Raw genomic sequence first — 12,078 nt, 5'->3', positions numbered from 1 at the left:
CCTTGTCTACTCTCTTCATGCACTCTTCCACAACTTCTAATCACCAAACCTGTGCCCAGGCTACTCTCCCGACTCCATACCTGCAAAATGCACTTGTCTCCTTTTCTCTCCATCTTAGAATCCCTGGGGTTTGAGCTGAAGCTGCGTTTTAGCTCAGCTCAAACAACTCCTACACGTGGGTCTTTCTGATACTCCCAGCTGTTACTACTTTCTCCACCCAAATTTCCTTACATTCACTTTGCAAATACTTCTCTCTGTACATCTTGTTCCCCATTTAGAATGTAAGCTTGTGGAAGGTATGGGCTGTCTGATTACTGTATTTATATTCCCCAAATCCTGCACAATGACTAGCCCAAAGTAGGGCTTTACAAATATTTATTAACATACTGAGACTGGAATTTTTTAATAATGAAGCAAAGAGGGGAAAGTTTTCATACAGATGTTTAATATTAACAGCAACCCAGTGAAATTGGAAGATATGCTTTAATGACTTACCAATTATCTTTGCTGTCTTTCTGACTACCACCTTGTTCATCATCATCACTAAAATTGAGTTGTTCTGTATAATCTACTTCCATCTGTGCTCCTATTAATAAAAATATGAAGGAAAATTCAGAGTAATTCCTTAAGGTGAAGGTAGTAAACCTCAAGAAGTCAACTTCCATTCTTACCTGCCCAGCCCTCATCAGCTTCTGCATCTAGGTTATCAAATTTATCAAGCTCCTTGAGTTCTGTTGCACTAAGAATAGAGGGACGTTCAGGTTCGGGGGCCCAAGTTGGGGGTGGACCTCTTCCTCTAAGACCTCTAGATGAAAAATGAATGCAAAGGTTAAAACATTGTACTCCAGAATAGAATGAAAATACTAAGTTGGCAAAAAATTCAAGACTGAAATTTTTTGGTTCAATTTCCAAAGTAAAACAGCTCTTTTAAGAATGAACAATGGATTTTAATATGTAAGAGAACCAAAACTTTATCCAGGAAAATTAAACTAAAATTTAAATTTGTATGATTTTAAAATAATGGAGTAAGGAGCTTAACAATTACAAAATATATACTCTTAAAAAAGCTTCTTTCCCTTGTTTTACATCTATAAATAATGAGAATATATAATATAATTAGAGGATCTACAATTCAATAAGCACAAGTCAAGAATAAATCAGGGGGAAAACCAAGGGATGGAATATATCCTAATCTGTTTTTGCAAGAAACGAAAATTACTTCTTATTCTTTCTTTTGCATCAACACGTCAATAGAATAATTTCTACTTTGCGGTATGCTTTTTTAAAATTTCGAACTCACTAAATCATTGGAAAATTTAAATTCATTCTTTTTTTCTGACTTGGCAGAGAACTATAGTATTTTAAAAATCAAATTTATACATTAAATGTCTGCATTCCATAACCACTAGAAATTATGAATGCAGAATACACAATCTAATACACTTTAATCACTTAAAATTCTTACTTGTTAGCTTCTGATAAGGAAGGTGGGAATCTGATGGGGCCATGTAATGGAGGATATGCCATCCTAGGATACTGCTGAAACATCTGGAAGAAAAAGCCATATATCTAACCCAAAAATCAATTTAAAACTTAAAAAACCTGCTTTACCCCTAAAAAGGTACACAGGCACAATATTAGTCAAAATAAACATCACTGATACTTACCTAAAATAAATTATATTCATTTTGAGTCACTATTCTATTGGAAGGGATTTTACACCTTTCCTGTTATAGATGGGAAAACCAGTGTCCAGAAAAGGCAAACAACTTGCCCAAGGCCATGCCTACTGATGGCACCAGAACTTGTACTCACAGCATCAAATAGCACAGTACCAGAGATTTCAGAAATGAGATTCATCACCGCTCAAAACAGTGGTCTAACTATCCACACGAGAAAAGGGATTAGAAATAACTATGGTCTAGATCATACTACCAGCTGGAAGGAGAACCCACTAAGACACCAATCTTGAACAAGTTCTACAGATGAACAGTAATGAAAACAGGGACTAGAAGTGAATAGTAAACAGGCTGGGCTGCACAGTGCTTTTAATAATCCCAGACTTCTCGAATAATGGAAGACAACAGTCTAAAAAGAATTAAAGCTACCGATTACACAATTGGTCCCTTTACACCTCAAACTGATTTCATCAGTTGCAGGGAATTCCCCAAGTGGAAATGTGCACCACCAATGAGCGATGGACAATCCAGCTGTAAAGTACAGTCACTGAAGTTAAATGACCTCCCATGGCCAGTGTCATGTGTCAAAAGGATTTACTATATGACCAAAACTAAGCCACTTAAAGTGAATTTCATCTGTCAAATAGGGATAGAACCTTACTAGGTACAGAATACAACTTCTGAGCTATCCAAGAATATATTATAAAAACATGAATTATCTTGCTCTAAAATTTACAGTTTCACAAGCTGGAATTGCAAGCTCTTTTAGAGAAAGGGCTATTTTCAACTTTGTATTTCTTGGTTTTACCATAATAACTGAAACATAGGTCACAAAGTTAGTACATGAGTTATTTTATAAAAACTCAATTAGAGTTTATTAGCTTTATATTTTCTGGTTAACAAAAGAATTCTGGTTTTAACTTGGAAGCTGATTAGCATAATAGAGAAGATAGTACAAAGCAAGATGGTATGTATGTCTGAAGGATATGGTGACATGCTCAGTGGGGAATAGGCCCCTCAAGGTTGAACCATGGGGAATATTACCTTTAAAGCAAGGTCAAGCAGTGGCCCAAAGAATTTTAAGTGAGGCTCAGTTCAAGAATTACAGGATGAACTATCCAACACAGGGCTATCAATAGCCTGCTAACATCTTATCCTGTAACAAGTACAATTAGAGCACCAGAAAGAATGCATTAGGCCCAAGGACTACAAGAGTAGATCAATGAAATGAAACTAAAGAACCAAAAAAGAGGTAAAGAATAAAATTAGAGCACTTGGAAAGAAAATTAAAAACTTAAGATCAGGAGATGGGAGCTTTACCCAAGTTGTGAACACCCTGAAAAACAGAACACAAAGAATTCAGTGATTCAATGAGAAAACGACAAATATTAGAACAAGGTCAGAGGACTGAAAACTTAGAGGAACATGAGATATAACTATCAATAATGACAGAATTGAGAAACAGGGGGAAAGGTAAGATAATTGGGGAATGTCTGAATAAATTGTGATTTCTGTATTAAAGGAACAATACTATATACTATAAGAAATGATGACTATCACACATTCAAAGAAATCTGGGAAGAATTCTACATGGACTGATACAGAGTAAAGTGAATAGAGCCAGAAGAACAATTTAAGTGATAACCAAAATAATATAAAGGAAAACAGGTTTGAAATACTTCAGAACTCTGATCAATGCAATTGATAAATTATGACTTCAGAGAAATGATAAAAGAATGCTTCCAATTTCATGGTAACAGGGTGGACAAAAGATGCAGAATGAGATACACATTTTTTCTTGACTATACTTATTTGTTACTAGCAAGGATTTTTTAGTAAAGAAGAGAATAGTTGGTGGATAGTGACAGAGTTAAAGAAAAAGAAAAAAGAAGAAAGTGTCAACTAAGTTAAAAATAAATACAAAGCTTTTCAATTTTATAGTCAAAATTGTCTTTTATCTTTTGCAATTGCCTCTATTCCTCATACCTGTAAACTGCCCAAATTACTTAATTTGCTATTCCGACTTTTTTATGGTGTGAGCTTAAATATTCAGGTCAGATCATGTACCATACATTTTTACTAGATCATATATCATATTTATTTGTGTAACATGTTGCAAACTGCTGGTCTAACCCTAATTTCTGCCAAAATGATTTCCAGTTTTCCCAGCAATTTAAACTGGGAGTTTACCAGGCAATGAGTTATTAAGTTCAGTTATTTATGTTCTTTTTTGTCTAGTCTGTTGTGGTGATTTTTTTTCTATTTTTTACAAAGCGCTATGATTTTGATGACTGTTGCTTTATGACATCGTCTCAAGATTGAGAAGTGCTGTTCCCTTTCAATCCTACCATTTTCATTGTTTCTCTTCATAATTTAGATTTTTTGTTTTTCTAAATGAATTTTCTTTCAATTTTGTCTCACTGTCAAGTAAGCCCTTTGGTGTAGCATTAAACCTATAAGTAACCCCGACAATCTCATTTTTTTTATTATATTGACAAAACCTAGCCATATGTAATGAATATTCCTTTAGGTTAAAATTTTTTTTTTCCTCCAAGGAGCAACATGTAGAATTTTCATGTCAGATTTTTTTTTCAATGTGTTTATCTGTTTTGATTTTTTTCCTTCCTTTTAAAAAATATCTGTTAAAAGGGATGGGAAGGAAGAGCGATACAGGGAGAAATCTAGGAAATGTTGAAAACAAAAGATATTAAGAAAAATCATTTTAAAAATATATCAGAGAGAAGAAAATTCAAGAGGACAAAGATAAGAGAAAATTTGTTACTTTGGTGTTAAATTTAATTTATACTTTAAAAAACAAACTGGACATAACAGAAGTTTCTTTTCATGAAACTTTCCTTTGTGTCCTTTTTTCTAGACTAGAATATTCGTGTTTATTAAATTTTTTAAAAATAGAAGAACCGAGGGGGACTTATTTCCAAACTCAGCTTGAGAAAATTACAAAACAGACCAGCAAATTACTACTCAAGGATATGAAGGAGACAAGGATAGAGATTCTATGGCCTGGAAAGAATAATAAAATGTAATATCCTATGTCTAGTGCTGATTCAATGCTCAGATTACTAGTTATGTCATGTAAGATTTATGAAGCATTCGTTTAAGCTACATGGTACTCCAAAAGAGTTTAGATACAATAGTTTTTTAAAATTTCAATTATCTATGGTCAAACTAGGTAGGAAGAATAAAAATAACTAAAAATGGGACACACAAATGAATAGTGATTTTACCAGTATGGTTTAATTCCCTCTATCAAAATAAACTGCAATGGTTCTCTGACTTAGTAGGTAAAGTCTTAGTGCAAAGGATTAAGGCACACAGAGGTCAAGTAAATTCTCTTGGGTTAAAAAGTTACTATTTTGGCAGAATTTGAATCCCGGTCTGGTTGATTCCCAAGCTGAGCACTTTAAACCCCATGGCATGTTGCCACAAATAATTAAGAGCTACTGATAAATTAAGAAACGTACTTTTTAAGATTTTACCTCCAAACACATTTTTAGATTACTACTAACTTAACTTAATTCCTGGGGGAATAAGGTATTAATAAAGAAGTAGTGAAACAGCACAAAGACAGGCCTTGATATTCAGGGCTTAAACATAATTAAAAATAAATGCAAGACCAAAATGAAAATATTTTTGAGAGCTATAGATTGCTTCTTCCAGGAAGGAAGATGACTTAAAGGCATATCTTTTTAACTCATATAACCATATTTATTATTAAATTACATAATATTAAAATTGCACAACACTGTATTCTAGAAAGGTGTCAGGCACTTCTTGAGAGCAGGGGCCATTTTTGGTTTTGCCTTCCCAGATCCCAGAAGAATGTCTTATACTTAGTAGATATTATTTTTTTTTAGTTGAATTGGTATGCAGATTTTAGACCTCATCCACTTAACAGTACTTACATAAGGGGGCATCATTGCTCTGTACTGAGAGGCAAGAGCAGGCTGCTGTTGTCCATTCAGTTTAGGCTGAGGTATCTGAGGCGGAACACCAGGTAACCTCTTTTCTGTTGTTTTATGAGAATCGTTTTGCTCTACTGGTCCATTTGCACCATCATCTTGACCAGGGAGCTTATCTTCTTGATCAGATGGAGAAGATGGGCCAGCAGATTTACCACCTTCTCTCCAACTAGCAACATCTGGTAGGAAGAGGGATTAAACATGCAAAGCACTAAGAATGAAATGGATAAAAAAAGCAAAAATTGGCTTTTACACAACTTAGGAGGCAAAGTCAACTATAATTTTTTGATGGAGATGATAAAAATCTGATCTGGGTTTTAAAGGCCTAACAAATCAATTGTGCAATTCACTGAAAAAGGTCAAAAGATGTGCCCTAGATGATAGCACAATTAAGTTTATTTGGGAAGTGGCTGAATGACGGGATACCAAAAGTAATCATTTATAATCCAAGAGTTTAGGTACAGTGCCTCCAAGGATCTGTGATGGACCCTATACTCTTTACCATTTTTGTCAATTATCTGGATAAAACACAGAAGGCATGCACAAGAGGGATAACTAACACATTAAATTACAGTCAGTATCCAAAAGGGTTTTGAGAGGTCATAATACTGGACCGAATCTAAAGTGATGAAATTTTAAAGGGATAAACATAGAATCTTAGACTCAGTTTCAAACGACCAACTTCCTAAGTAGAAGATTTGGGGAAGCACCATCTAAATTTAAGATTCTTTTTTTTTATGATTCTTCTTATACAGTAGATTGAAAAAGATCTGGGTTTTTCACGGACAGCAAGTTCAATGTGGATCAGTGATATGAAGGCAAAAAATCTTAAAGACAACCTAAAGCATCCTGAGAGGCAGAGTATCAAACATGTTGGGGTGATTATGTGCCACAGCATTCTATCCTATTCAGACCCCTTTTAGAATATTGTGCTCAGACAGTGGTGCTATAGTTTAGGAAGTTCAGTGATAAAGCTGGAGACTATCCAGAGGAAGGCAACAAGGGTGGTAAAGGGCCTTGAGATCATGTCATGAGGACTGGATGAAGGAAAGAAGACTTTGGGGGTGTTGAGGAGAGGACTGTCCCATGGGGAAGAGGGATTAGGTTGATTCTACTTGAATTTAGAGGGAGGAATCAGGAAAAATGGGTAGAAGCTGCAGAGAGACAAATTTCATTGATTTAAAGAAAACCATTCTAGCAATTACAACTATCCTAAAGTGGAATGGAATGTACCGGGAGTTGGATGTGCTTTCCCTTCACTTACCGCTTACTTGAGGGTCAATGGCCTCTGAGGTCCCTTCCTACTGAGATTCTGTGAGGTAGGAAGCATATGAAACTAACATAACATAAAGCCCTCTCTAGAAGTCAAGAAGATAATAATACTCTCTAGAAGTCAAGAAGATAATACCAAAAGAACGTGTCATTTTATACATTCGACCAGGTATGCGACCAGGGTCACCCTTTGATTATTTGATCTCTTTTGCTTCACGCATCCCAACAATCACTTTTGTCAATTATGCCTCTGCAATTTCTGCATCCATCCCCTTCTCTCCACTAACACCGCCACCACTTTAGTTCAGGTCCTCATCTTCTTTCCCTTAGACTATTTCAATAGCATCAAAATTAGTCTCCTTGCCTCAAGTCTCCCTCACACTGCAATCCATCCTCCACAAAGTCACAATAGTGATTATCCTCAAGCGCAGGACTGATGTCACTCTGAGCTCTAGAAACTTCAGTGGCTCCCTATTACCTATATATATCCAATACAACTCTGGCAGTTGAAGCCTTTCACAAATTGTTTTTTATCTCCACTTCGTGCCTTCTTCTGTCTGGGCTCCTTCCTGCTCTTCACACTATATTATACCTTCTACCTCTGTGTTGTTACCTATTCTTTCCCTTATATTTGGGATAGACTCCCTCCTCAGATGACTCTCAGAAACCCTAGTTTTCTTCAAAATTCAGCTCACACATGACCTCTGTATAAAGCCTTTCCTGATCTACTCCATCTACTAGTTTCTCCCCACATAAAATGAACTGTACTTATGCCATATATATTTATATGTGTATGTTATCTTCTTGATAGAATGGAAGCTCCTTGAGGGCAAGAACTGATTTATTTTATCTTTTTATCCCCAGTTTTGAACATGCAATAGAGGATTAATAAAAGTTGCTTTTTTGCCTAAATGATACTAAAAAACTAAGTACAACTAAGTAACTAAGCACAAAATATCAATTACATTGAATTTTAAAAATTAATTTATCCAAAGTAAAATGCTCTCTTACTTGGTGGTCGCAAGCTGGGTCCAGGTCCATAGGCATCATCATTTGCATCCTTTTCTTTTTTTTCCTGATCGCCAGCTGCTTGCAGACTAGGAAACTCTTGCTGGAAATGACTATTTACTTGAACACCTAAAGAATTTTTAAAATATTAAAGATAAATATATAACCATGAAACCCTAATTTGTAGGTCAGCACCCTCTCTCCTGTTTTCCATTTTCTAAATGAATTACTATTAGCCTTCTGATGAAATTTAATATCAATGGAAAATGTTGCCTCAGTCTTTAAGAGTTTATATTTAACTACAACTCCTTGAAAAACTAAGGGACAGTTGTGAATACATAGCAAGAGAAGAGACTTAGCAGCTATTTTTCTAGAGAATAGGTACAAGATGTCTAGATTAGAAGAGTTTTAACTTTCTCCCCTCTTTCCACGGAAATAATTTCATGCGACAAATAGCTCATGGTGAACAAAGGCAAAAAGATCATGAGGAAGATAATGGCAGGACTGTGCCAACATCTTCCATAAGATGGCGAGAGATAAAAATTCAATGGCAAACGTGATACGACTTTTTAAAATTCAATTAATATGTACTTTCATAATCTGACTACCCTGGGACAGGGGAGGGGGGAAGGGTAGAGAGAGAGAGTAGGGAGAAGAATACACTAGTGGCACACTAGGAGTATAAAAGAAAACAATTTTTAAAATGTTGAAAGATGTAGTTTTGGATTGAAGAACAAGAACAATGATTTTTAGACAATACAAAAGTTTGATATATACACATACGCAAGAGTAGTTTCTTCAGGAAGAAAATAGAATGATTCTAGATTTGATAAGCACTAAATTAATACCATAAAAATGAAACTGATCATATCTTAATATGAACTTAAGGGAAAGAATGGAAGATTATATGCATTATCCCTTTATAAAAACAGCAAAAAGAAGTGATTTTTGCTGAAAGATTGTTGTGAGACTGGTTAAACCAGGTCATCCCAAGAGTATTTAAAAATAAACTTGCAGACAGATGAAAAATGAAGTACTTCTTCAATGAGGGGAGCTACTACAGGGAACTGAACATCATGATCCTTTATACTATGCATGAGGAAGTGGAGATAAGGAAAACAAAGACAGGAAGAACAACACAGTAAGTATACAAACAGGCTATACTACAGACTGTCAAGTGATCTAAAAAGAGAGAAAAGGTACTTCTAAGTTATAAAAAATTCTAGAGTAAATAAAAAAATCCTCGAGAGTATCTCTATTGAAGAAAGAAATTAAGAGGACATCAGAAACCATCAATCTGTATCTCTCCTTTTTCATCTCTACAAGATAAAAGATCACGATAGGACAGAGAAAGGTAAAGAATTAAAGGCTCTCTCCAACAAGGTGCTTTCCATGTAAAACCACACTTAGATTCATGAACAGACAGAGATAACTTTTTTAAATAAAAGATACTGAATACAAATGTAGCACACTTAACAGAGATAGTTGCCTCCATTTTGGAGAATGTCTAAAGGAAAACTGCATAAACATCGTCTCTAGACAGTGAATTCTTCCATATTCTTCTAGATACAGATGACTTGCTTTACTACACCAGGCCTCTACCACACCACCTAACTTCCTAAATTACATTCCTGACCATCACAAATTATTGAGGGTAACAATCCACAAAAGATAAACCAAATGGAGGAAGAACTCCTAGTATCAAGTTCATAGTCTTCACTACATAGTTGTTGTTAAACAGCCATTAATGAGCACATAGATCTTGGAAAGACATAGCAGATGGTCAATGAGCTGGTGCTCGGAATAATACAGGAGGAAAGAACTAGACTGCATTGGCTAACTTGTATGGCACTTTTAACATCCCCAAGCTTCTCCCTCAAACAAAAACCCATCTTTTGAATATTCTTTGAGTATTCTTTCGCTAACGCTGTATATGCCTTCAAATTGATGAAAGGACAATGGAAATATGGTTGGCATACATAGGCTGCAGCACAGTACCTATTATTACAAATCACAAATAAGCAGTATAAAAGGACATAAAAAGATGTGACCAGAAGATGTTGGCCAGTACACATTGTTTATTCCTGAAAATTTCTAGGCAAGATTCCCAAAGGAAGAGAAGAGGGTATGGGTGGTCTGAGATCTATATGACTGGAGGAAATATGCACATGGGTGAGATTACAGATCCAATGAAATAAATAAATTCTCCCAAACTACACTATGCTGTCTATACAGGTCGAATCCCTTTGCTAAAAAACTAGACTCTCTGAATTAGAGTCTTGATGACTAATTTGAAATACATGATTTGATAACAAGGACTTTAATTATACAGAAACTTAATGGGGATTATCTTTTTTATTTAAACAAATATTTTGAAAATTCTTAATTCAGACACAACTCACTGATTTCTAATTATGATTGATTCCTTCCCTTAATTCTGAGAAAGGAGTATTTATGGTAAAGCTACAAAAGTGGTATACCTTTTGGGGGTGGGGAGGAGGTGGGAATACTAAAGTTAGATCTTACTTTATGAAGTCAATAATGCCTAGATTTGGGTTTAAGAGGAAATCTTTCAGTGCTTAAGAATGATAGTAGAGTAGTCTAGAAGACAGTAAATGACTGAAAATATATACTGAACTGACTAGATGAGGTTGAGGTTCTTATAACTAGAGGACATGTTCATTCATTTAACTCTCAAAACTGAACACTGCATAATGCCCGGGAGTTTGGCTGCAAAGAGTACTACGTTCCAGAAAAATACAGAAGCCCAAAAGCTCCATTCTCATCTTTTTTCAAGAACAGCAGATAACTTAAATTGCCAGAGTATCATAGAGAGGCTGTTCTTTTTGCCAAGGAAAGCCAAGGAAAGCAGGTGACAGATCTGAAAACACTCAAATTTGACTATTGTTCTATTTCTAAGTGTAAGAGGCAGTGGGGTAAGGGATAGAAAGGAAAGATAGATAACATGGGACATAAAGATAAATCATTCAAAGGTCTGGCTGGTCTATGACCCTATTCTGTTTCAAAAGTTCAAGCTTAAAAACACATGTTTACTTTCATTATCATACTGGGAGAAATGAGTAGTTTTTCCGTCACTTAATTGACAAAAGAGATATAAAACTGTATTTCCCAGGGATTGAGAAGGCTATGAAAATTCTCAAAGGACCATGTACAAGCAAACCCATTTCCTGTAGGGTTGTGCGGTTACTACGAAGTCCAACTACTTTTCCCAGCTAGTTTCCACTTACCATCTCCTTGCCCACCTTGCTTGTTACTGGCCCATGATTTGGCAACTGGAGGAACTTCAGGGGGAGCAGTAACTCCTGATTTTGGCTGTGCTGGTGCTACTTCTGGTGGTCTTTAAAGAAAAAAAAAGATTAGGGGTGTGTGTGGGAGAGAAAACCTATTTCAGAAATGAGAACAAGTATTAGGTCATATACATTAACTAGAAATGTCCAAATGTGGTACTAGTTCCAAGTGGTAATGTCACCTTAATTAAAAAAGTTACTTATCACAGATCAAGCAAAGAAAACGCCTTAAAAACCTTACCTTCTACTTTACCATGATCCTTGCATAACAACCACAAGGAGAAATATCATTTGTTATGGATCATTTTAAAGAAAGCCACTGTTACCTTAAATAGCTTAAGAAGGCATAAAATGAGGTTAGCAAGGAAGGCTACATGATCATTCCCTGTGAGTCGTTAACTAAGCAGTAATGGCATTGTGAAGGACAACACATTTACAACACATTAATTTACAACGCATTAATGCAATTAGTATCATTAAAGAGTAAAGAAAGTATAATGCCATCTTTAAGATATAACAAAGGACCAAGAAAAAAATCTAGTCCTGTGGTGCTGTCAGCTAAGTGCCACTACTAACCCACAATTATTTCTTAAAACAATTAGTTCACTATGACTAACAAGTACAAAGCAGTAAGTCTTTGATAGTATTTGGAAAAACAGTCAAATTTACAACATATGGCACTCTAAGGTGCCAGAGTCCGATAAAAAACACTGCTCTAAGGATGAATCCAGGGAAATGTAAGTGTTCAAGGTCACAGGCCATAAGAAATAAGTTAGTTATTTAGCTTAATGATCCAATCAACATAATTCAATACACAATTAATATTTCTGT

The 12,078-nt window shown here is 35.3% G+C and overlaps 1 protein-coding gene across 4 annotated transcripts in view; it reads right to left on the bottom strand.

The window, feature by feature from the left end:
* Positions 1-12,078, bottom strand: part of PRRC2C (proline rich coiled-coil 2C) — a 93,891-nt gene that overhangs the window by 49,829 nt on the left and 31,984 nt on the right. For 3 of the 4 annotated variants that reach the window (XM_036758291.1, XM_036758292.1, XM_036758294.1), the window contains exons 4-9: positions 11,188-11,297; positions 7,943-8,068; positions 5,603-5,838; positions 1,466-1,548; positions 672-805; positions 496-586 (exon numbers count right to left, since the gene is read on the bottom strand). In XM_036758291.1, the coding sequence (XP_036614186.1) occupies positions 496-586; positions 672-805; positions 1,466-1,548; positions 5,603-5,838; positions 7,943-8,068; positions 11,188-11,297 (780 nt within the window). The remainder of the gene's footprint in view (positions 1-495; positions 587-671; positions 806-1,465; positions 1,549-5,602; positions 5,839-7,942; positions 8,069-11,187; positions 11,298-12,078) is intronic. The other variant, XM_036758293.1, reaches the window with a different exon arrangement.

Source organism: Trichosurus vulpecula, chromosome 4 (genome assembly GCF_011100635.1).
Source record: "Trichosurus vulpecula isolate mTriVul1 chromosome 4, mTriVul1.pri, whole genome shotgun sequence".
In the NCBI taxonomy this organism is placed as follows: Eukaryota; Metazoa; Chordata; class Mammalia; order Diprotodontia; family Phalangeridae; genus Trichosurus; species Trichosurus vulpecula.
Note: the sequence above shows the minus strand (reverse complement) of the source record. Positions and strands in the feature narration are given on the sequence as shown.